Here is a 26,427-nt window from a genome sequence, read left to right on the forward strand (position 1 = left end):
TGGCTTGATGCAGGCTGACAGGACGTGCTCCACTATCAAATAATGTGGTTAGGATTGGCCAATGGTTCCAGGGCACAAAACCTGATTAACACTAATCCTGGCTTAAGTCAATTAACAATGCCTGCTCAGGGACTCATGCAAATGAGGCTCCTTTGTCGGGCGGGCGAGTGCAGAGCAAACAGAGCTCGACATTCAGACGTGTAGAACACTGACTAGGTCACAGCTGACGGGACGCTCGTATCGGCCATCAAGAGGAAGAGGAAGCCCACTGCACGGCGGTCGAACAGATGGACGTTATAAAAAATACCGTGGTCCGACGAACAGGCGTCTCAGGTCGACCTGCCACATGACCGCTGTGGTTTGATAAACACCCCTCGAACGGCCCTCGACCCCCTGACCTTGCATTGCCGAGAGGGAGCAGATGAACATACGAGGGGGCAACGTTTGAAGAGGTACGCATGAAGCATGTTCCATGGGCAAGCACAAAGGCAAACTTTACCCCCCCCCCCACACACACACACAGAGTCCACACAGAAACAGACACACACACACAAAGCTCCAGATTACGGGAGCGAGACAAGCGGGACAGGGATAAAAGTGGTTTCTGCAGAATGAAAAGCTAAATGGCATCATCAATAATGTTGGACGTTCGTATTGACAGGGGCATTTATCCTAATTTGTTCAGGTGTCAATATCAAGTGAAGCTGTCAGGGAGGCAGCGGAGGATCTAAGCACAAACCCCCAGCCCCAGTTCCCAAACTGCAACCCTCACACACACACACACACTTCCCTCCGCAGTCCTCCAACCCCCCCCCCCCCCCCAGAGCACCTGGGTAAGGAGGCTGTCCTGCGATTGATTCACTAGCCCCCAACCTAAACCCACCCTGTTGTAGTGCTACCGCGCCAGATAAAGGATGACGGCTGATCTGTCAAGCCCAGTGTCTCCTCTCTGATGGAGAGCGGGGTGATGATTGTCTCTCTCTCTCTCTCTCTCTCTCTCTCTCTCTCGAGCTACGTTATAAACCGACAGATGCAAGCAAGATGGGGGCGGCTGCTCCCTTCCCCTCATCTGCCTCTGATCAGAGATTGGGGCGGGATGCAGATGTGCGCCGCACACGTCTGCACATTGGCGTAAACCCATCGCGGCTTTCTCACGCATGACAGGGCCCCTTTTGTCTAGAATAGTTCTTCTCCACAAACACAAGCGCTGATTTTATGGTTGTCTGGTGTGCACGGCACAGTCTGCGTTGTCAAATGTGCCGTGTTGCAGAAACCTCATTTGAACCCCCCCCCCCATCAGAAGTCCAAGCTAGCCGTCTTTTCGGACTCCCAACCCACGTGGCTCAAAATCCAACAATGGAAAAACAACTGGCGAATCCATGGATGCTCGTGAACTTTCAGAGGAAGGAGATATCTCGAACCCTGTGGGAGACGGGGAGGCGTTTTGTATTCAGAGTAACGTGAGGGGAGTATTTGAACCTCAATTGTGTGAAAAACGGGATTATGGGGAAAGACTTGGGAGTGGGTAAAGGAAGACTGCGTGACTCTACAGTCTTCCTACTGAATTCCGCATGTTCCGGCGATTGCTCTTTCATCCCAGAAGCAACCGCCGGATTATGCCGGGAGCTCGAATGTTGGGGGGGGGGGGGGTGAAGTTAACGGGTCTTTTTGTCCCAGCGATGCTGGCGGACAGTGATTGGTGTGAACCACAGAGATGGGGGTCAATGGTCAAACTCCTCATCTTGTCCCCTTCCCAGTTTAAGGCAGCTGCAAGCTAAAGGGACTGCCCTGGGGTCAGTGCAGGGTCAGGGAGTGGGGGGCAGGACCATCCCTGTTGCAGTGTGTGGTGGGTGGAAAACCTTCGGCCACTCAGCCCTGACAGAGAGCCAACTGACAGACACAGAAGAAGGCAAAAAAACAACAACAACAAAAGCAGTAGTCTTTTGTCCTTATGCCATTTTGGCTTTGTTTGCCCTGCAGCTGTTTGCCATCCTTTTACACCTGAACCTTCAGCAGCCCACCCTCTCCATCTCCGCACAGGCAGCAGTTTTCCCTCCAGTACCCGAAGAGTTACAGTACAGCCACAGGTCTCTTCCACTTGGCTCCGATATTCATTCATTCATTCATGAATTCATTCATTCATTCATTCATTATCCAAACTGCTTTTCCTTACTCAGGGTCGCGGGGATGCTGGAGCCTACCCCAGGGGTCATTGGGCGGCAAGCGGGGAGACACCCTGGACAGGCCGCCAGGCCATTACAGGGCCGAGACACACACACACACACACACACACTCACACACACACACACACACACACACACACACACACACACACACACACACACACACACACACACACACACACACACACACACACACACACACACACACACACACACACACACACACACACACACACACACACACACACACACACACACACACACACTCACACCTAGGGACGATTTAGCACAGCCGTTTCACCTGACCTACATGTCTTTGGACTGTGGGAGGAAACCGGAGCCCCCGGAGGAAACCCACGCAGACACGGGGAGAACATGCAAACTCCACACAGAGGACGACCTGGGCCGACCCCCCAAGGTTGGACAACCCCAGGGCTCGAACACAGGACCTTCTTCCTGTGAGGCGACCGCGCTAACCACTGCGCCACCGTGCCGCCCATAAAAATAATTATCCATCCATCCATTGTCTTAACCGCTTATCCTGCTCTCAGGGTCACGGGGATGCTGGAGCCTATTCCAGCAGTCATTCGGTGGCAGGAGGGGAGACACCCTGGACAGGCCGCCAGACCACCACAGGGCCGACACACACACACACACACACACACACTCATTCCAAGGGACAACTCAATACGGCTGATTCACCTGACCTACATGTCTTTGGACTGTGGGAGGAAACCGGAGCCCCCGGAGGAAACCTAAAAACAATTATTATGAGTAAAGATGTTGCAGCATGCAATAACATTATGGATTTCAAAACAATACACAACAATACACAACGTTGCTCTGACACTGATGGATAAAAACACAAGAGCAGGGCCTTTTTGGAGTCAGTGAATAAAAAAGAGGTGGCTTTCAAAGCAATGTTATCATAACTTCGTTCTTGTCCTCCTATCATTTCAATAACAATCCTCGTCTCCTCTTCACTCACACTGACCCCCCCCACCCCCACCCCCCCCCACCCCCCACACACACACACTGAAGTGGTGGAGTGAGCCACTGGCTAAGAGCCAGTCCAATCTGCTCATTGTCTAAGGTGTAAACAGTAGACCTGGTGAGACAAAAGGCTCTCCAAGAACACCGCCGGTTGGTTGTTTCCTTTCTTGCGTCGCTGAATGAAGTAATCCCGCTCCAACACGCCCACGGCGCGTGGCGGAGGACTTGGCTTCCGCCGCGCTACCCGCCATCCAGCGCGCCATGCCCATTAACGCCAGGAATCAGTGTGTCATACGCGCCAAGGTCCTGCGTTATGATGAGCGGGTGGCGTGTCAGCCAATCTGAGCCCGAACGAGGTGTGAGTGAATCCCCCCTCGTCTCGATGACTACAGAGCCCATTTCCTCCCAATCTCTCCGCACCAGCCAAACAAAGGTTCTGACGGATGAGCGGAGGGAGGAGAACGAGAAAACTCTGGGAAAAAAGGGAGGGTGGGGGTGTTTAGGGGAGGTTGCATTTGGGGGGAGGGGGGCTACTAAATCATAAAAAAAAAAAAAAAAAGAATCCATGCATGGATTTTAAATTTCACAGCTGAGCACTTGGGAGAAATTGCAAGGCTCGGGAAAAAAAGGAGGTCTTCTTTCCTGATGATCTGTGAGCTGTGATGTTGCCGTCCCCATGCATTGAGCCGGGCAGGGAAGCATGGGCGGCGTCCAGGGATTGGAGACTGGGGGAGGGGGGGTGTGGTTTAGTGTTCGCTAAAGAGCCAAGAGTGTACCGGAGAATGACAGCAGCACATGGCTGGACGCCTCTATAGCGGGGGGAAAGGCCGTGTGTGTGTGTGTGTGTCTCGACTATGAAAGACAAGCGTGTTTGGCGAGCCAGCTCGGCATCTCCCGGTTGGTCATGCTAGCAAGAACGTCCCGCTTCTCCTCAGAAGTATCAGGAATTAGCCGGCTGCTGTTACACCGGGGAAAATTGTTAGGTCGTTTAAGGTTGTGCGCTTCTGTCACGGAAGAAACATAACAAAACCATTAGGAGGCGTTATGAAGTCAACACCAGGCTCATTACTTGAGTGAATGGAACCACTGGCGGGGGGTGGGTGGGTGGGGGGTTCATAAGCTATCCAAATGAATTAGTCTATCAATTTATTTTCTTTAACTGTGTGTGTTCTGGGGGGGGGGGCATGCTGAAATGTACCAAGACTACAGGTTTTCACTTCAAAACGCCGTCAGATATGAAAGTTTGATTGTCCTCCATGAATAATACATTACAGACAGGACCCCGGCACGCTGGCCGCCGACCAGCGCGGGCAGCATAATGCAATCACCGATTCTGAGAGCCGGCAGCCATAACGCCACAATGGGAATGAAAAGGCTTCGCCGAACGTTGATAATCCAACCCCCCCCCCCAAAGACCCCCGGTCAGCACTGAAGCGGTTGTCGCAATTTATCCCATTCCACCGTGTTGTGTTGCCGAACTGACAAGAAAGAGAATTTGCAGCGTTTGTGGCTCAGTGCAGGTCATAGTGGGAGATGTGCTTGTGTGCCCCCACCCCTTTGCTTTGAGCCCAATCGTTACCAATCCTCCACGCCACACGCCCCCACCCACCTACCTACACGTACACATGTGCATGCATGCACGCACGCACACACCTCTGGTGACCCGGTACCGAGAGCCAGCGCCACCGAGTAAGGCCTTATTTCCCCCCATTCGACCTCCATGGGCACATCTTTCTCACTGGTGAAAGGAGGGGGGGGGGAAAGGGAGGCGGTGAGAGAGAAAAGAGGAGGAGGAGGAGGAGGAGGAGGGGAGGGAGGGTGTTTGAATGAAAGAGAGGGCTAGACTCCAGCCAGTGGGGATGAGGCCAGACCAAACACTCATGCAGAACCAACACAGTGAATTTGCATGAGCTGGCAGCGGCACCAGTGGTTTAGCTCTGCAGCAGCCCGCCATTCACACATGAACACTCTCATACCTGTGTGATTACAGCCGCTATTGAAATTCCTGTGGACTCCAGGACTTACAATAAGCACAGGGCGTCTGCCTGCATAGATTACAGATTATAGGTCAGAGAGTCGCTATGGTTCACCATATGGAAACTACGACATATATATATATATATATATATATATATACACACACACACACACACACATGTGCTTTGTTACAGCAGAGCACGATGTGGTATTCAGTTTGAAATCCGTAGCTTTTGATGCAATATTAAACAGTGCGAGGTGTTTCAGGAATGTAGGACATTGCAGGACATTTCACTTGATGCAGCAAGAGCGAGACAGAGGAGAACGGGAGAGAGAGAAGGAGGGCGAGGGAGAGGGAGAGAGAGGAAATGGAGGAGCAAGACAAAAGACGGAGAGGGAGGCGAGGACGTGTCTAGGAGGCAGCTCAGTCGAATCTCCTAAAACAGCTCTGACCTTTTTTTCTCTACATCTCTGCGTTGGCCTTGGGCAGCGCTACCCACACAAGCACCCAAATCACCGGATTATTAGTCTAAAATTAGTATTGTAGCACGCACACGTACACACCCTCTCTCCGTCTCACACACACACACACACGCACACATCCAGACTCGCTGAGCCGCACACGTGAGTCTACGAACACGACTAAAACATGTAATAGGGCAGAAACCCCAACTCCGAACACACGGACCTCAACACGAGAGCTTTATGGTGATCCTCTGCTGACACACACCAGCACGGCTTCCTAACGCCAGACAGCAAGCAGATAAATTCCCGCTAAAGTTGTAGGAGAGGCAGATGTCGGAAGATAAATCTTCAGCTGGAAGCCTGCAGTTGTGTATCTCTGGCGAGGCCGTGCGCGCACGCACACACACACACACACACACACACACACACACACACACACACACACACACACACACACACACATGTCCTGGAGAACAGGAGTCAGTGAGCCAGGTCTTTTCATCAGTTCCACTGCGGTGCCTCGCATTGGGCCAATCTCACCACATCATTAATATGGCGGATGCTGTTGTCATTACATCGCCAAAATAAAAGCGCGGTTTAAGACGGCAGCGCCTCGGAGCGAATACAGAACAGGCCGCCCTCACGTGTTCGGGACTGAGCGATGGAAGGTGTCAAACGTGTGTGGCTTTTTCCTTTTTTTAATTTGCTATAGAACATAAAGGGCATACGAAAGAGGAACTATAGGCAAGCGGTACCGCAGCCCCAGAGCCCGGACCGGTCGGCTCCCAAACAGCTTTTTCCACCAAGCAACCGGGCTTTTGAACGAAGACCGTTAAAAGACACTAAGCCAGGTAGAATAGCGGTCTATTCCGTAGCCTACCAACACGGGGTTCGCGGGTTCGAATCCCCGTGTTACCTCCGGCTGGGTCGAGCGTCCCTACAGACACAATTGGCTGTGTCTGCGGGTGGGAAGCCGGATGTGGCTATGTGTCCTGGTCGCTGCACTAGCGCCTCCTCTGGTCAATTGGGGTGCCTGTTCAGGAGGGGAGTAACTGGGGAGGAATAGCGTGATCCTCCCGCGCGCTACGTCCCCCTGGCGAAACTCCTCACTGTCAGGTGAAAAGACGCGGCTGGCGACTCCACATGTATGGGAGGAGGCATGTGGTAGTCTGCAGCCCTCCCCGGATCTGCAGAGGGGGGTGGAGCAGCGACCGGGACGGCTCGGAAGAGTGGGGTAATTAGCCAGGTACAATTGGGAGAAAAAGTGGGGCAAAATCCACCAAACAAACAAATAACTTAATTAATTAAATTAAATTAAATAAATAAAAATAAAAGACACTAAGCCTGGTGCTGGACTGATGGTACTGACCTTATGGTCTTCAGCAGATCATCAGTTTACACACACACAAATATGCATCCAGCTACACACACATATACACATTTATTAAGGCTGGACCTACACACACACACACACACACACACACACACACAGCACCTTACATACATCACGCACTACTTATTATTATCACTGCTTTTTGTTGTTTTGTTGTTGTTTTGAGTACTATTGTTGCTGTAGTGTCGAGGAGCCGAAACTCAAAAATGTTATTCTCTTGTCCTTGTATAATGAGACGAAACAAACAGAGACTCTGGACTCTGGACTCTTGACGGGGCGGCGCAGTGGTCAGCACGGTCGCCTCACAGCAACAAGGTCCTGGGCTAGCATCAGTCCTACATTCTCATCTTTGTTTCTTGGGCATGTCCCTTATGGACTAAATAAAACTGATGTCTGTCTTCTGAAGGTCTTGCTGGCGGCAAGTAAAAAGGCCATTACACAACACGGGCTTCAGAAGAATAGTCCTGCTGTTGGACTCTTCATCATCGGTATTGCCCAACAACTACATCTCTCAGAACAGGTGATTCACTCTGTTCAGCTCCAAAAAGAACCGGGGGGGGGGGGGGACCGGTGTATTTATGTGGCCAATGAGAGGGACAGCTCATAGTTACTGCAAGTATACTGTACATGACACGTTCTGCTTTAGCGGTTTCTTGATCGTCCCATGAAATAAAAAGTAAAAAAAAGTCCCGGGTTCGAGCCCCGGGGTAGCCCAGCCTTGGGGGCCGTCCCGGGGTTGTCCTCTGTATGGAGTTATCATGTTCTCCCCGTGTGTGCGTGGGTGTCCTCCGGGTGGTCTGGTTTCCTCCCACAGTCCAAACACATGCAGGTCAGGTGACTCGGCCGTACTAAACTGCCCCTTGGTGGGTGTGTGTGTGTGTGTGTGTGTCTGTGGGCCCTGTGATGGACTGGCGGCCCGTCCAGGGTGTCTCCCCGCCTGCCCGCCCAAAGCCTGCTGGGATAGTCTCCAGAACCCCCGGCGACCCCGATGGGGATAAGCGGCTTGGCTAACGGATGAATGGACGGATAAAGAAAGAAAGCGAGCGTACGAGGCCCATTGAAGAGGTTGTACACATGCAGCACGTAGGTGTAATCTATATGTGTGCATGAGAGAGGGGGAGGCTGGGGAAGGCTTCCAGAAGCCTTGTGCACACTCCATTTGGGTACTGGATATGAGGCTCGTGTTTGCATGCGAGTGTAATTATAGTGTCCGTGTGAGTGAGAGCCGGTACAGCGTCTCAGCGCCGATGCAAATAAGAACGGGGGGGGGGGGGGGGCGTGTGTGTGCGTTTTGTGTGCGCGTGCCCGTGTGTGTTTGCATGCCCTCGTATGTGTGTGTGTGTGTGTGTGTGTGTGCCTACGTGGGCACGTGTGTGTATATTTGTGTCTGTGAGGGCCTTACACATCCCACATGTTTCTCACCTTTGTCACAACACACACAGACGGGCAAGATGGAGGGCTGGCAAGCCGAGAGTGAGACGGGAGTGAGACAGCCCAGCGTGGGTGTGGACTCTCTCAGCAAACATCTCTCTCTCTCTCTCTCTCAGACACACACACAGACACACGTTTTCATTTTCTCTCTTCTTCTGCCGTCTCTCTCTGCCTTTTAGCCCCCCCCCCCCCCAAACTACGCCGTTCACAGAGGACCTCATTGTTATTCGGAGTACGAAACCCAACAGGAGCCAAATCTGCCCTGCTTTCAGTCTGATATCATCCAATCTGTGTTCCCCGCCGTCTCCTGTCATGTGCCTGGCCCCCCAACAGCATCGCCCAGAGACGACGAACACGAGCAGCTCAAACCAGGCAGACCTCATGACGTCCTGGACGTCTGACTCCCCAGGTCGAGCACTGGGTGACACTTGGGCTCATGATGAGCTAAAGGTCAACAACACGGTTCCAGCTGACCGCTCCCTGTAGCGGATGGCTTTTAGGGTAAAATGATGAACTGTGTTTGAGATACAATGAGGGCGGCACGGTGGCGCAGGGGTTAGCGCGGTCGCCTCACAGCAAGAAGCTCCTGGGTTCGAAACCCGGGGTTGTCCAACTTTGTGGGTCGTCCCGGGCCGTCCTCTGTGTGGAGTTTGCATGTTCTCCCCGTGTCTGCGTGGGTTTCCTCCGGGGGCTCCGGTTTCCTCCCACAGTCCAAAGACATGTAGGTCAGGTGATCGGCCGTACTAAATTGTCCCTAGGTATGAATGTGTGTTTGTGTGTGTGTGTATGTGTGTTGGCCCTGTGATGGCCTGGCGGCCTGTCCAGGGTGTCTCCCCGCCTGCCACCCAATGACTGCTGGGATAGGCTCCAGCAGCCCCGCAACTCGGATTCAGATAAGCGGATTGGATAATGGATGGATGGAGGGATGGAGGGATGGATGGAGGGATGGAGGGATGGATGGAGGGATGGATGGATAGATGGAGGGATGGATGGAGATACAATGAATACTGCTACTGGAATGAAAAAAAAAAGCTGCGCAAATATGTCGAGTCTTGTGATGAGGAAAGCTATCTTGACAACGGGAAGTGATAATTAGCTGGCATTGCATGAACACAAACTATCATACATCCCATGATGCAACGGGAGCTCAAGCTGAGAATCCCTCCGCATTTCGATAGAAATCCAGTAATTGAAAGAGACAAATAACCGCATGTAACTCTTCCTCTATTCCTCCCACTGAGTTGAAAGACAGCACACTAAGAAAACAGCTCGCAGAATTACGATATACCTGTCGTCTTGCAGAGTCCAGACCAGATTTGTGAACATTTCAGTCCGACAGCTGGACAGAAGAGCGCTAACACTTCAAATCTGTGATACGACCAGATGGTGTTTTTTTCTAGAACAACAAACAGTACCGGGACGCAAGTACACCCGCTGAAACGGGAGAATCTGCAGGACTTCGGAGGTAATACGTGGTCGATTTTGGTACCACGACTCACGTCAGCCATTAAATGTCCAGGGTGTGGGTCCAAGCCCTGATTCTTGGTCTCCCCACATATAAACTCTCTGTTCCCTGGGTAACAGCTAGGGCAGGGAGTTGCTCCTGTGTTTTAAGTGCCCAACATCAGAGAAATCCCACATGTGGGCTCTGCTCTACAGCGGATCTGAACACGAAAGAAAGAGGACCGAAACGAGTGCCGTGCTGAATCCCAGTCCTGTTCCTCCGCCAACTGGGACCGCTGAGTGGTTCCTTGAACACACACGGCAACAACTCACAGGTGCAGGTGTCCCTTTGTGTGTGTGTGTGTGTGTGTGTGTGTGTGTGTGTGTGTGTGTGTGTGTGTGTGTGTGTGTGCGCGCGCATTTATATGTGCCCGTGTGTGTGCACAAGGACGTGTGTGTGTGTGTGTGTGTGTCCGTGCATTTATAGTATGTGCCCACGTGTGTGTGCAGAGCAATAATCCAGAGGTGCAAGTGTCGCGTTGTGTGCGTGTGTGTGTGTGAGCAACAACTCAGAGGTGCAAGTGTCTCTTTGTGTGTGTGTGTGTGTGTGTGTGTGTGTGTGTGTGTGTGTGTGTGTGTGTGTATACGTGCATTTATATGTGCCCGCATGTGTGTGCGTGTGTATGGGTGTGTGTGCGTGCATTTATATGTGCCCATGTGTGTGCACAAGCACGTGTGTGTGTGTGTGTGTGTGTGTGTGTGTCTGTTTATGAGAGCACTTGTGTCTGTTCCCCACATCCCTCCCACCCCCTGGAGAGTGAGACAGAAGTGTGCACCAGCTGAATACTGATGTTATTCAGATCCAGAAGACTGGGAGACCCGCTGCACATCAGAAGCCGTTTCATGTGAGGCCGAGGTGGAAGGAAGGGTTTGGTAAATACGGCAAACACTTTAAAAACCATCTCTCCGCTTGTGTAATGTATGTTAAGTGCTTCTCCCCTCATCCCCGCGTTGCCAGCAACAAGTGCGTCGTTGCAACACCGCTCGCCGTCTCTGGGAAGTAAAAATGTCGTGTTCTGCAGAGAGAGAGCAGCATACAACTGTCCCAACTTAGAAGAAGGAAAAAAAAAAAAGCCAAGAAAACTGTTTTTCATAAGCCAATAAAACATCACAATCAAAAATGGAACATCAGATAGTCAAGAAGTTCAGAAAGAATATTTCTGAACAGGTTCTATTTTTATTTATCTGTGAATTTGCACCGCTGTTAAATATAAACCGTGTGGCGTGCCGAGTGGGACGAGAGCGACGCCACATGACCGGCCAATCAAAGTCGTTAGCCCCCTTCCGCGCTCACGTGACGTCACATTCCTATTGGAACGCCCACCTGGCGGGCAAACCACTCCCCAGACGGCGGCATTACTGACCCATCCAGAAGGAGAGTACATAGAAGGGTCTGTACGTGTGTAGCTTTCGTCCTGGCGGCAGTGTAAGGAGCGGGATTCTCCACAAGATACGTGTCAACATCGCCAAACTGGACCTCTGGCAGGGACTTCGCTGATTTTAGAGACTGAAATACTGCGGCGGGGGCTGGATATGGACCGCAAGGGCCCAAAACTTGTAGTTTGTTAACCTATCTATGTTGTTCTTCTTTCGTAAGGTGATCCAAATATTCATTGCTTGGAACAGCTGGAAAACTTGACAGGTCTGTGCTGCCGCCCTACGGAGTTTCCGCTGTTGACCGCCACGCCGGAACTTTGTTTTGCCCGCCACTGTCACGTGACCGAAAACTATGGCCTTCGCGCCCCGCCCGCGGCGGCGGCCAACCCGCAAGCCCCGGCTGGCCAGTTGTTGGGGGCGTTAAGAGCAGAGATAAGGAGAGAGGATGGCGCTCTATCAGCCCACACTGACAGCCCGGCACGCCGTCCGTCTCCGGGGGCCGCTGCTCTGGCACGCTCCCCTGCTGCCGTCGCTGCCTCCCCCCATCCTCAACTCCACGCTTCATCTCCCCACCCGCTTTTTCTCCTCTCCCTGCAACGTCATGTGATCCCCCCCCCATCTCCACTCCTGTCCCCTTGTCCCTTAGATGGCTACTCAATGTGTCAGTCCCACTGATGTCTGCTGGCCGCTCCCAGCCCGCCCTCGCCATGCTGTGTCACTTTATTAGAAGAGCAGAAGGGTGACCTTGCACTCCGCCTCTCTTTTTATGTCCTGCTATCTCTCTCTCTCTCTCCCCTAGTCATACACTCCTCCAGCTGTCCCCCTTTCCCTCATTACTCTTCCTCTCCGGTGCAAGTACCCTTCATCTCTCCACGTCTCTCTCTTCACACCGATTCGTGTCTTTCGCATCTCCATCTCTCTCTCTCCATTTTTCATCGTCTCTTCGCTCCTCTCGTTGTTCTAATTCATTATCAGAGGATGTCACAGTGACTCCCGCTGTGCCACCCGAGTTATTTATAACCAACCAGAGGGTAGTGGTGCGGGGATGGTGGGAGGTGGACCATCACGCAGACCCCTTGTGGAGCACATATATAAAGGCTTTTTTTCTCAAACTAAAACACACACGCACGCACACACACACACACACACACACACTCTTAAAGCCTGCACTATATCGCATGACAGCACAAGTCTGAAGTGTCATTGTGCGTGCTTTCTGACACCAGCTTTACCTTCCGCCAGCCCAGGTGGCTGTAGCACGTTTCACTGAACACCTGTACTACTGATGTACTACTGACATCGCTGCTAGCCTGTGTGTGTCTGTGTGTCTCGTATACTGTATGCACTTGTTTATTCATTAAAAGTGTGTGTGGCGTGTGTGTGCGTGTGGGCATGTGTGCATGCACGTGCATTTATGTGGACATGTGTGCGTGCGTGTACATGTGTGCATGCATGTGTGCATGCATGTGTATGTGCTTGTGTGCACATGTACATGTGTGTGCGTGCATGTGGTGTGCATGTGTGTGCGTGTGTGTGTGTGTGCATGTGTGTGTGTGTGTGTGTGTAGCACCTACCTGTCTCTCAGACATAACATAGAGGTAGCTGCGGTCCAGTGAGAAGGCCATGTCTCGCAGGACAGCACTGCCGTCTTTGATGACTGATATCGTCTCATACTGGACACCGCCATTCGGAGGGCCGACGACACGAATCTGAGCAACACACAGAGACACAAACGGGTCGGAGACTGCCAACATCTTAACTGGAGCAGTGTGGGGGGACGGGGGGGGCAGCAAAGCATGATTGATGAGGAAGACAGACCTGGGTCAAACAATAACTTCACAACAGTTTGTCAGCGGCATTCATCATCAGCGTGTGTTGCAGGCCGCTCGGAGCACCGGGCCGCCTGGAGCACGCCGCAAACGCACAACCCAAACCGCAATTTCAGGTCCGATAAAGCCAGGACATTATGAATAATCGCCTTTTACTTACTTCCCGGTGTTTGTCTAAAATGTCCGATTTTATCGGCCTAAGTGGCAAATCCCGACCAGCTGACATTTCGTGTAGATAAAAATATAACCGACAAGATTTATTCGCCTCCTCCATCAGAGAAACCGCACAATTTCAAACCTTACACACACTTATTCTCCTGTTTCTGCCGGGACTGATGCGTGCTCCGGGCAACACTTTGAAACTTCAGCCAACGCCACCTAAAACAACAGCGGGAAAGCCATTCAAAGGAATTACATGAATACAGGGACCCCCCCCCCCACATGACTACAGGGACCCCCCCCCCGGACCACAATGGGCCAACGACAGCTCGCCGTCTCTTTTTCTTTCACTGCGCCCTGACAGGGAAATATATAACCGGGGTAGTAAATCTCAAGGGGGGCGGCCCGGGATCTGGGCGCCGGTGTGAGAGATGGCTCGGTGATGTCACATGTCACCAGGCCCTCCTCCACACATGAAAGGGCTGATGGCTCTATCATCTGTCTGTACCCTGCCCCCCCCCCCCCCCGCTCCCACCCATTCATCAACGTATTCGGACGGTGACGGCGCCAAAGAGCACCCGGGCCCGTTGCAAAACATCAGAGAGTGGAAAGTCAAGGTCACGCGTCTGTCAAAAGAAGATCTACTGGGAGGGTTGGCTGCGTGAGTGAATGGTCGTTGGCGTTCGGGGGGGGGGGGGGGGGAGGGTCTGCTTGTGTCAAACAGCTGAATGGTCAAACAATGAAAAGGAGAGAAGCGAGTTCACAAGAAGCCCCCCCCCCCGGGCTTTGGCTTCAAGGCGTGTGGGTTAGCCGAGTACACGACAGCGGGGGGGGGGGGGGGGGGGGCATGGGGAAGTGGGGAGCGGAGATCACAGCGGCTCGGCCTTGCATGGCTGACCGAAACCTAACCCTGACAGGCTCGTGCAGACATCGGGGAGAAGACATATGTGAAAACCATATGCAGGCAGAAAGAGGCAGGATGTGGGGGCGGTGCCAGTCTTCATCTGGTCACTGAGGTGGGGAGGAGGGGGGGGGGACTAGCCAAAACACTCATCTATAAAGCACAGCGGCGGCTAGCCGGAGCAGGTCGGCGCTGCACGGCTCGCTGACTGATGTGCTCGTGAATGTGTGCGCGTGCAACCCGGCATCGCACTTTTTCACGCTCCTACAGTCACGAAATCCCGCCTCCTCGTGCTCACAGCCATGGGACTTAATCGGCTGACTCACGGCCCGCAGCACGACCGCCCCGGCTTCTTCCGCGCCACGCAGGACGGAAGCTAAACCCGCGTATTTTAAATGGGCGCATTTCTCTGACTTTTTTTGGGTTGCGCTGGTTTAAATGTCGTTCAGTCCTGCACAAAAAAAAAAGCATCCCCGTGGGTTAAAATGCATGGGTTTAACTTTTGTTGTGTTTTTGTTGTTGTGTGTGTTTGTGTGTGTGTAGTGTAAGCTAAGATTTGCATTGGGAGTGACGAAGAAGGACAGGATCAGGAACGAGTATATTAGAGGGACAGCTCGGGTTCGATGGTTTGGAGACAAAGCGAGAGAGACAAGGTGGTTTGGACATGTGTGGAGGAGAGATGCTGGGTATATTGGGAGGAGGATGCTGAATATGGAGCTGCCAGGGAAGAGGAGAAGAGGAAGGCCAAAGAGGAGGTTTATGGATGTGGTGAGGGAGGACATGCAGGTGGCTGGCGTGACAAGAGGAAGACGCAGAAGACAGGAAGAGATGGAAACGGATGATCTGCTGTGGCGCCCCCTAACGGGAACAGCCGAAAGTAATAGTAGTAGTAGTAGCAGCGGTAGTAGTAGTACCAGTAGTGGTAGTAGTAGTAGTAGTAGTAGTAGCAGTAGTAGTGATAGTAGTAGTAGTAATAGTAGTAATAGTAGTAGTAGTAGCAGCAGTAGTAGTAGTACCAGTAGTGGTAGTAGTAGTAGTGGTAGTAGTAGTAGTAGTGGTAGTAGTAGTAGTAGCAGTAGTGGTAGTAGTAGTAGTGGTAGTAGTAGTAGTGGTAGTAGTAGTAGTGGTAGTAGCAGTGAGAATAAAGTCAGACAATCGTGCTCTGAGACAATTAGATAGATTAATTTTCATGACTATGAGCACAAAAAACTTGATACTGGGTTGGTGTGTGTGTGTGTGTGTGTGTGTGTGTGTGTGTGTGTGTGTGTAGGAGTGTGCATCCATGTAATTGTGTGATAGGTGTCCTTGTTGGGCTGCCACTTGGGATGACTAGATAACCTGACCTTCTCCCTTACATACACACAGTTCATCTGAATCAGATCACTATCACACACTCAACACTCTCACACCAGGGACTCTGCATTCACATTCAGTAATACACACAGACATGTACACACACACAGACATGTACACACACACACACACACCCTCTCCCTCTCTCACCCTCTCGCTCTACTCATCCTCTCTCCCTCTCTCTCTCTACTCATCCCCTCTACTCATCCTCTTACTCATCCCCCTTTCTCTCTCTACTCATGCTATCTCACTCTCTCTCTCTACTCATCCCTCCCCCCGCCTCTCTGTGTACTCATCCTCTCTCTACTCATCCTGTCAACTCATCCTCTCTCTCTCCTACTTATCCCCCCCTCTACTCATCCTCTCTCCCTCTCTCTCTACTCATCCTCTCTCGCCCTCTCTCTTACTCATCCCCTCTACTCATCCTCTCACTCTCTACTCATCCTCTCTCCCTCTCTCTCTACTCATCCTCTCTCGCCCTCTCTCTTACTCATCCCCTCTACTCATCCTCTCACTCTCTACTCATCCTGTCAACTCATTCTCTCTCTCTCCTACTTATCCCCCCCTCTACTCATCCTCTCTCTCCCTCTCTCTACTCATCCCCTCTACTCATCCTCTCACTCTCTACTCATCCCGTCTCTACTCATCCCTCCCCCCGTCTCTCTCTGTGTACTCATCCTCTCTCTCCTCATCTTTTCACTCTCTCTCTGTTCATCCCCTCTACTCATCTCCCGTCTCTACTCATCCCCTCTCTATTCATCCCCCCTCTCTCTCTACTCACCCTCTCTCTCTCAACTCATCCCCTTTCTCTCTCTCTCTCTTTGTACTCATCCTCTCTCTCTCAACTCACCCCCCCCTCTCTCTACTCACCCCCCCCCCTCTCTCATATACCCACCCCAAACACACACACACAGCAAACAGAAACAGAGACTCACAGACAGGCTGCCCTCTATCTCCCAGGCAGGCAGGCAGGCAGGCAGGCAGGCAGGCAGGGGTCCAGTCTTAATGCACTGGACGGTTTGTTCCCCGTTAGCCAACACTTTTTAACCCTCCGACACAAACACAACAACACAGCCCATCAGGGCTCCCGCCAGCCCCGGCGGTGACGAGGCGGTTAAGAGTCCTATCAGGTAAACACATCTCATCAAGCGCAGAGATGCGCACAAAGAGATAAAAAATGAATGGTCCTCCATCCCTCCGGTGGCTCGTATTCACACGCTCATCCTCTGTCCCGTCTCCTCCTTCAGCGGGGTCTCTCTCGCTCCCCGTCCCTGCTTCTCTCCAGCTTAGCCTTATGGCTCACGCAGAGATAATGGAATCAGCATTAATGAGACTCGACCGCCCCCACACCAACCTTCAGCATGTGGGCACGCACACACGCACACACACACACACACACGCACACTTATACATACAAGCACAGACGCAGCAAGGAGGCGAAGGACTGAGTGCATTTGTGTGAGGTGTAGTAGTTAAACATCTCCCAAGGCGCTGTCAGAATGTGGAGTACTTTGCAGTCTTAGCTCTGGGTGGGCGAACGAGCTGCAGCAACAAAAAAAAAAGAGGAGAGAAAAAGAAAACCCCGGGCAAATAAACGAAGGAACCGAAGCTCACCGGACCATAAATAACTCGGTCCAACACCGCGTCCCTCTACCACACTCCCCGACTGGGCCACAACTCCACTTAGACCGGCCTGGGTATGGAGCACCTGGGTAAACATCTCTCAGCCCCAAAACGTCCATTTCCTCAGCGTCGCCTTACTTCAACCTGTAGTCTTTTGTCCCGGGTACCCGCGCTTAAAGAAGAAAAAAAATCCCCTCTGCCCTTTCCGACCCCCCCCCCATATTTATCAAACCGGGTGAGAAAGCTGCTAATGGGTTGGATCCCCCCCCCCCAAGACCCTCTGAGAGTATCGCTGCCCCCTCCATTTTCAAGAGGGCCCGTCCTCTGACCCGCCCAGAGGAGCCCCAGAGAGCTGTCCCTGGCTTGGCCTAACCTGCCCCCCCCCCATTTCAACACTGCGATCATTAGCTCTCTTTCACCGGGACAGGGCAGCTGAAAGTTGGCGAAGTAAGTGGGGGGGGGGGGACAGAGGAAGATGGATGGGGTTGCTAAAATACACTGCGTATGTAGCTCGTGAGCACCAGGCCCTCTGTAGCCGCTGCTATGGGAAACAGAGGAAACACGGTGGCGCCTTGGGTATGGAAAACCGGCGAGCGGGGGTTCATAGCCATACCTCATCCTGCCAACGTCTGGAGATGAGACACTCAGTGGCCCCCATATTTCACGCACACATCTGTGCAACATGTGCCGTTTGGAAGGATGCACTGAGGAGATAATTACACTGCAAAACGCCGCGCCAGGTGTGTTTGGATGTCAGTCACTATGCAGACGCCCCCTGAGCAGCCAGACACGCACAGTACCGGAAAAGGCCGACATGCATATAGCGACAAACACATCGCTTTTGGAGGAGAAGGCGGCGCCCGAGTGCCAAGGGCTTTAGGAGAGCACCTTCTCCGTTATGTCCCCATTCATAAACTGTGAGCAGCGGCACGGTTGGACGTGGGGGCTGGACGGCAGGGGGAGCCATGGCAGGGGCTTCAGAGGACGACCCCTCCTCCTGGCAACGGAAACCCCTGCCAACAAGGGCACTTTTGATCAGAGCGTGTAAGCGACCTGGGAAAATGTTTGAAGATTGACCAAACTCCCAATTTATGCCATTCTCTCTATTCCCATCTGACGCTCTCCCTCTCCCTCTCTTTCTCCCTCTCCCAGCGGCTTTGTCCGGTTTTAAAGACTGTGCCAGAGACCAGATCCCCGACTGTGTGCCTGTGTGAAGCAATTTGCTTAGCGAAAATGCCCAATAAATCCTGGGTACGAGTGCAACGAATGTGTGCCGGGTGCTACAGATGCTGCTGCATGGAGACAGACAGAAAACTCAAGGCCACAAATGTGCAGAGGACTGTGCACGCACACTGCTGTGCAGCGCTGTAACGGCACCGTGCCCTGCCGCTGGTCTCTGGCGAGCATCCCCTCGCCCTCAGATCCTCCACGTCTTGTTCGCATTACAGCAGATGTAAAATATTACCCGGGTGCCGTTTTCAAATTTGGAGACGAGCTATTTTCCGACCCCGGCCCTGAAAGAGCTAAGTGTTTCTGAGACCGACGCACACACGTGTGCAGGTGTCTGCCAGTCCTAATATAGACCTGCGAGGGTGAATATTATTCCAACACCATAACTAGGCAGACGGAGCACAGCGTTACCCACACATGGAAACCTTTACCGGCCCGGAGGGTGCGGCGAACTCCAGCACAGCGCACCGGCGCTGTACCAGGGCAGCATTAGGATAAATTCTAGGTCTTACACCTACACTCGATTCTGGAATAGCGCTCATTTTGGCAAGAGACGGTCCTGGCGCCAAGTGAGAGGGAAAGAAGTAAGAGATAAATAAACCGAGAGAGAGCGAGAAAGAGAGGAGGGGGGGGGGCGAGTGGAAGTTACACCCAATGAGTAACTTATCTGGCAGTCTATCTGTAGCATCTGGGCTAATCCAGTTCAGCAGTCTAGGGGGGCGAGGGAAAATAGGCATTGCTTTTATCTCCCTGATCCCGAACACTGGTTTAGATTCTACAAAAGCGCCACGGCACACGTTTTATATCTCAGCGAGATGACCCCTCACTGCGAACGCCGCCGCCGGAGGGAGCTCGGCGCTGGAAAAAAACGCTCCGGGTCCGCGTTGGGGCCGTGCTGATCCAAAAAGGTGCGGCTAAAACGTCGCTATGAGCGATCGCGTCTGACTCAAAAGTAGGGGTCGATCTCTGTTACACAAAACGGGTAGGGATTTGGAGATTGGGAATGGCTGGGAGGGACGGCTGGTCGCCAAATGACAGGAACTCCTTCTCCCCCCCGCCCCCTTTTCCTCCCCGATTGTATCCGGCTGATTACCCCACACTCCCGAGCCATCCCGGTCGCTGCTCCACCCCCTCTGCTGATCTGGGGAGGGCTGCGGACTACCACACGCCTCCTCCAATACAGGTGGAGTTGCCAGCTGCTTCTTTTCACCTGACAGTGAGGAGTTTCACCAGGGGGACGTAGCGCGTTGGAGGATCACGATACCCCCCCCCCCTCCCGAACAGGCACCCCAACCGACCAGAGGAGGCGCTAGCGAAGCGACCAGGACACACACCCACATCTGGCTTCCAACCCGCAGACACGGCCAGTTGTGTCTGCAGGGACGCCCGACTAAGCCGGAGCTAACACGGGGGGATTCGATCCGGCGATCCCCGTGTTGGTAGGCAACGGAATAGACCGCTACACTACCTGGATGCCATGATAGGAACTTCTGACTGTAGACTAAGAGGCAATAAATAAATAAATAAATAAATTGCAAGAGAAGCATCGATCATTTGCTTGTATTTTTTTTTCCTACCACCTAGTGTGATGGCCCAGTTTGTTCACAGCTTCGAGTCTGCACATCAAGCACAACTCTGGTTGCACATACATGTGGGTGCAGCGAGGGCAGCCGGTCTTGAAGCGTAAACTCTGACATTACAATAATCCTACACCGTCACAGCCATGTGTCATAGTAACCCTCTGTTTGTGTGTGTGTGGAGGAGAGATTGCGTCACCGCATGTGTAATTTGTGTGTTTTCATGTAGACATGTGGGGAATTGCAGCGGTCAATGTGACCCCCCCCCCCAAACACACACACACACACGCTTACCAAATGCCACACCCCTAGAGACGGATAAATGATGTCGAACCACGGATGAAGTCAGCTCCTTGGACGTGGGGAAGGACTACGTCAGGGTCGGTGCCCTGGCAGTACCTGTCGGTCGGGGGTGGAACGCATCACCCACACTTTAAAAGTGGAATATAGAGATTACTGCGCGTGTCTCGGGAGAGTCACACATACCTCTGTGTCTAAGTACCCCTCGCCACAGCGTGCCTGCAGATGTGTGCTAGCTAAGATGCGCACACACACACACACACACACACACACACACACACACACACACACAACATCACTTCTTCTTCTTCTTCTTTCGGCTCGTTCCCTGTTTTTCGGGGGTCGCCACAACGGATTTTACAGTCTCCATCGGTACCCTGTGAGGACGCGGCACCAACGGCGGTCGTTGTTAACCCGGGCCTCGACCGATCCGGTATGGTCTTGTCAATCCGCACGCCGATTTGGCAGAACGCTTCGTCGGACGCCCTTCCTGACACAGCCACTAGCCCCGTGGACGGGGGCGCACAGGTGAAGCGCTGGACGCCGTCCCAGCATTCATGGGACTCGCGCCCGTGCCTGTCTCCGGCCATATAAAATCACTTGCTGAGAAAAAAAAAAACCTTCTACACAAATGAACACAGACGCACACTTTGATTGTATGCTACAAAGCCCGCAGAAGAACACTGTGTTCTATCCAGGCACACTATCCTATCTCTTCAGATGTCTGTCCAGGAAACGCAGCTTGAAACCTAACAGACTACTATTGTATTTCTTTACTTAAAATGGAATAGGCCCGTGCTACTCCGCCCCTCTCTCTCTCTCTCTCTCTCTCTCTCTCTCTCTCTCTCTCTCTCTCTCTCTCTCTCTCTCTCTCTCTCCTCTCTCTCTCTCTCCTCTCTCTCTCTCTCTCTCTCTCCTCTCTCTCTCTCTCCTCTCTCAGCACAGAAGGAAAAAACATGAAGCCTCTCTCCGCCTCGATAACGCATCTAATCCATCACCTGTGTCAGGTTGAAGAATTCCAGTGTCAGCAGCGAGCGGCAAGTAGAAATGTGCTGCGTGTGTGTGTGATGGCTCCCATCAACCCAGCGTGCAGGCTCTTTTGTTCCTGTTCCTGTTGGACAATATAAGCCTCCCATAAGTCTTATGTTAGCCGGGCCGGGCTATACGCGCTACGTGTCACTTCCTATCCTATAGATAGAGAGCCTGCAGAGGTTTCCTTGTCGTAAAAGAAGTCAGGGACACGGGCAGACGTGGAGAATGGGGTGTGAGGCAGGGACAGGAGAAAGAGGGTGGACAGGTGCAGAGGAGGAGGAGGGAGGGGATGCAAGTAAATAGAGAGTAAAGACAGAAAAAAAAGGGAGGAGGAGGAGGAGAAAGCGGGAGCCTAGGGAAATTGGAAGCAACAAAGAAAGAGACGGATTCACTGAGAGAGAACCACTATTGTGAAAATGAGAGGCGTGCAGTACTCCCTCTCACCTGGTCACAATGGTGGCACTATATCTGCTGAAATGGGCAAAGGAGTGAGTCAATACTCAGGGCAATTACTTCATATTTCTGGCCAGGCTACATAAAGTCTATTGATTTGCCTCTCTACTCCATGTACAAAGTAGTTCGCCTCACGAACATCTATCCTAATCGGTTTGGATATCTGGCATGCAGACAGAGAACCCCGAGACCGGACCACAACAAATCACAGCTGATAAACAATCAAACTACCTTAGATTTTCCTTGCTGTCATTGATTGGTGCTGAATATTGAAGGCAAGCATCACATTGAATTGATCCTCAATGAGACTCTGTAACAAGGCTCTCCTTCATGATGCTATTCGAGGCTCTTTCCCCTCCATTTCTGCTCCGTAACATCTCCATCTCCCCCCAGTCATAGAACACACAATCCCCAACATGATTATATCAGCACTTTTGACTGTTTGCCCCCAAGTCCAAATAGAAACCAGAGACCATGGGCAGCATTTTAGGCCTGTGGTGGAATGAGATCAGGCTTTAGCCATAATCAGACCAAACACACACATTAAGACCGTCAGCACAATGCTAGGCCTATATTTAGCCTACATTAAAACACTGGGAAGGGGCCAGCTTGCTGGTTGTGGATGGGGGCCAACGGGGTTCAGAGCAAGCAAGAATGAAGGGATGTGGTGGGGTTTTCAGCTTATCCCTCAAAAAATGAAGCTTACCAGGGACGACCCAAGAACCACTACTCGAGACTTGTTTTTTTTTATACTGAAACTATAGTAATAGCTGACACCATAGGAAGCACATGGGACAGAGAGAAAGAAGGAGCAGTGAGATGAAGTCAGTCAAAGAGGTGCAAAATTGGGGCGTCCAGGTAGCGTAGCGGTCTATTCTGTTGCCTACCAACACAGGGATCTTCGGTTCGAATCCCCGTGTTACCTCCGGCTTGGTCGGGCGTCTCTACAGACACAATTGGCCGTGTCTGCGGGTGGAAAGCCGGATGTGGGTATGTGTCATGGTTGCTGCATTAGCACCTCCTCTGGTCGGTCGGGGCGCCTGTTGTGGGGGAGGGGGAACTGGGGGGAATAGCAGGATCCCCCCCCAAGCGCTATGTCCCCTTGGCGAAACTCCTTACTGTCAGGTGAAAAGAAGTGGCTGGCGACTCCACATGTATCGGAGGAGACATGTCGTAGTCTGCAGCCCTCCCCGGATCGGCAGAGGGGGTGGAGCAGTGACCGGGACAGCTCAGAAGAGTGGGGTAATTGGCTGGATACAATTGGGGAGAAAAAGGGGGAACCCCACCCCCACCCCACCCCCCCAAAAAAGGTGCAAAAATGGAGAACAAGGGTGTTTGAGATGGTGGAAATTAAATTTTGGCAAAGTGGGGATGGAAAATGAGGAGGAAAAAAGGTTCTGCAGAGCGGAGCTGGCCGTGGGCACTGAGGGTGGGGTGTACTCTTGCACAGCACAAGAGAGACAAAGGCCCTTTGACATTTCTTTCCCTGTGATGACACCACCTTATCCCTCACCCAAGCTCAACATGCAGAGGTCACTATACTGTATACTACACCAGGACAAATGCTGACCTAAGTGGAGCAGTGTAACGACCACGGATGTGTAGACTCGCTAGCCCGTTAGCCAAGGGCTAGCGAGTCTACACATCCGTGGTCGTTACACTGTTACACTACCCCCCCCCCCCCACCCCCGGGCAGCATACCAGCTCCCTCACGCCTCGGAGCGCACTCGCATCCTACTGCCGCCACCAATGTAGCGAGAATTCAGGGGGCAGCTGGGACTCGAACCTGGGTTCCCCCACACCAAGGGCGACTGCGCTAACCGGTCAACTTAAGGGTCCGACCGGCTAGCCAAGGGCTAGCGAGTCGACACACGCGTGGTCGTTACAGTGTTACATAAGCCAACGCACACCACACCAACACACGCACATACACACACTCAAACATGTGAACACAGGTGGTCAAACCACTCCAGGTGGTCAGATGGAAAACCCGGTCTCTTCCAAACAGGAACCCATGTGCTCCGCGGGTTATGAACATGCCTTGTGAATGTTCACTTCCAATAATTCAAGGGAAGTCCGGGAAAACCGGAGGTGTGAGGGTTTTCACGTCACGGCCATAAACCCGATTTTCAAAATAAAGCCAAAACACAGGCTCGTTCACTTGATGCGGGCCCCTAAGGACGTTTTATTTATTTATTTATTTTTAATGTGGAGATCTTACAACTACGAGAGGCTTTCAGAAGAAGCGAGTACAAAACACACCGACTCTTAAGCAAGGACGAGGAAGCTATGTAAACAGAGCCGAGCCACGGCAGCGGCCCGCACACTTACCACGATCACATAAACTGTGTACCGTCAACGGCGCAGTGATCGCTCTGTGGTTATTAGTACCTCAAACAGCTTGAAACCTAAGAGGCCTTCTCATCTTCCGCTTCTCCCTCCGGCGCGCTCGTTTCAAGCAGATCACGAGGATCCGCGAATCAAAAAATAGCTGCGAGAAGGTTCAGGTGAGGGGCAAATTAGCTGAAATTGTTTCAGTCTCTCCCACTGGAGTTGGGGGAATTTAAATGTGGGACACGATTGGCAGGCAGGAGTGAGATATTGGGGGGATTATAGCCGAATATAAAAGTCTTCAATCAAACTAACTATTTTTTTTTTTTTTTACATCTGTAATGTGTGAGGAACTTGTCTAAGGGCCTTAACCTTTTTATGGTGTAGCCTACGCTGCTGGGGTTGATCTGCCCCTGGCAGCCGGGCCGGATATTGATAAGCGTATTACACGGTTATAAGGTCCTGGCGGTCTTCGCCTTCGTCATCAGCGCGGCATTAACGCAGCACCTCTCTGACATGGACTTGGCCTATTAGGACTGACAGTGCACTTCACGATGAGAGCCATGAGCCTGGTGAGGCCCGGAGAGGAGAGGAGGACACGGGGCAGGCCAGAAAAAGAAGGCTGGAGAGGGCAAAATCTGGAACGGAGGCAAAAGCAGATAAAAGAGACGCAGAGGACAGATCGTGAAAGAGATAAACAGGAGGGAGAGAGAGAGACACAGACTAAGAGCATGATTGTGGGGGAAATAGGAAGACAGCAACCTTAAAGGGAAACCACCCCCATTTTCAACATTCTCTCTCTCTCTCTCTCTCTCTCTCTCTCTCTCTCTCTCTCTCTCTCTCTTTCTCTCTCTCTCTCCATTTGGCTTGGTTTTCTCTGGTTTGGACCCATCAGCCCCCCTGTACTGGTTACTGGAGGAGCCTCTGATTGGTGGATCCAGAATGGACACGCAGGACAGTGGGACACTGGGCCTCCATCACACCCTCTGCTCTGCTGCTGCTACAAGTCCCAGACGGATAGTGGACTTAGCTGGACCTGGATTTATGAACACTGAAGCTCTGGCTGCACTGATCGGATTGAAATCTGTCTACCATGTGGGAACCATTTTAAATGGCTGGACTGCAAAATTAACAGAAGCAGATAACGAACTGCTGAAAATTCTTTTTTTTGGGAGGGGGGGGGGCAGATCAAATCTCCGTGTTGCCTCCGACTTGGTCGGGCGTCTCTACAGACAAAATTGGCCGTGTCTGCGGGTGATAAACTAGATGTGGGCGTGTGTCTCGGTCGCTGCACTAGCGCCTCCTCTGGTCGGTCGGGGCACCTGTTCAGGGGGGAGGGGGAACTGGGAGGAATAGCGTGATCCTCCCACACGCTACGTCCCCCCCTGGCGAAACTCCTCACTGTCAGGTGAAAAGAAGCGGCTGGCGACTCCACATGTATCAGAGGAGGCATGTGGTAGTCTGCAGCCCTCCCCGGATCAGCAGAGGGGGCGGAGCAGCGACCGGGACGGCTCGGAAGAGTGGGGTAATTGGCCGGATACAATTGGGGAGAAAAAGGGAGGAAAAAAGTCCCCCCTCCTCCAAAAAAAAGAAAATGCTTTGGGAAGGTGAGGAGTTTCCAGATTTTGGACTGTTACCAAATGTGGACTGTTGTTCTGCTTTATAGTTGGATGTTAAACGGAGAGAAGACTTCGATCTGTGAAGGGGAAAGCAACCTACAGACGTTGTGCAAAAGTTTTAAATAAGAATAAGTTGACAGGCAAGTAAAATGTATACAGTTCGGGGGGAGGAAAGTTGGCGTCAGCAACAGTGTGACGCCAGGTTGGAGCATCCTCCATCACCTGCCTTTAAACAAGCCAACAGGTGGCTGACAGGGGACACCATTACACAGAGCTGTTGCGGTGAATTCTTCCGTGTGTGTAATTAATCACACCGTTTCTAATGAGCATCCTTTCTGTGGGTTGGTAGAAACCGTTTTTCACTGTTTTTTTTAGACTGCAGAAGACTTGGGGAACTTTTTGGTGTTTTTTTAGATCGTTTGTTTACTCCCTTTAATGAAGTGTGGTCTAAAACTGCTTTTATTTTCAGAGCAGGATACAAAAAAAAAGAAGAAATTATGCAACAGAGTGGCAACTTTTAAACTTCCTTGCAGGCGAGGCCAAGCTGTCAATATGTATCAGCAGACAGAACAAACTGTGTGAAGACACAGTCCCTGTGTCCACCTGTCTCACAAAAGAGCTCTGATTGGTTTTAAATGTCATGAGCTACTGAACAGCACGGTTGTGTTTGTTCATCAGTGGTGTTACAATGATGCCAC

At 52.1% G+C, this 26,427-nt stretch overlaps 1 protein-coding gene across 1 annotated transcript in view; it reads right to left on the reverse strand.

Moving 5' to 3' along the window:
• Window positions 1-25,088, reverse strand: part of LOC130108340 (plexin-A2-like) — a 179,689-nt gene extending 154,601 nt beyond the window's left edge. Inside the window, exons 1-3 of the mRNA XM_056275245.1 lie at window positions 25,024-25,088; window positions 24,652-24,748; window positions 12,897-13,031 (exon numbers count right to left, since the gene is read on the reverse strand). Coding sequence (XP_056131220.1) covers window positions 12,897-13,031; window positions 24,652-24,748; window positions 25,024-25,088 — 297 coding nt within the window. The remainder of the gene's footprint in view (window positions 1-12,896; window positions 13,032-24,651; window positions 24,749-25,023) is intronic.
• Window positions 25,089-26,427: the final 1,339 nt, after the last annotated feature.

Source organism: Lampris incognitus, chromosome 2 (genome assembly GCF_029633865.1).
Source record: "Lampris incognitus isolate fLamInc1 chromosome 2, fLamInc1.hap2, whole genome shotgun sequence".
NCBI classification, from domain to species: Eukaryota; Metazoa; Chordata; class Actinopteri; order Lampriformes; family Lampridae; genus Lampris; species Lampris incognitus.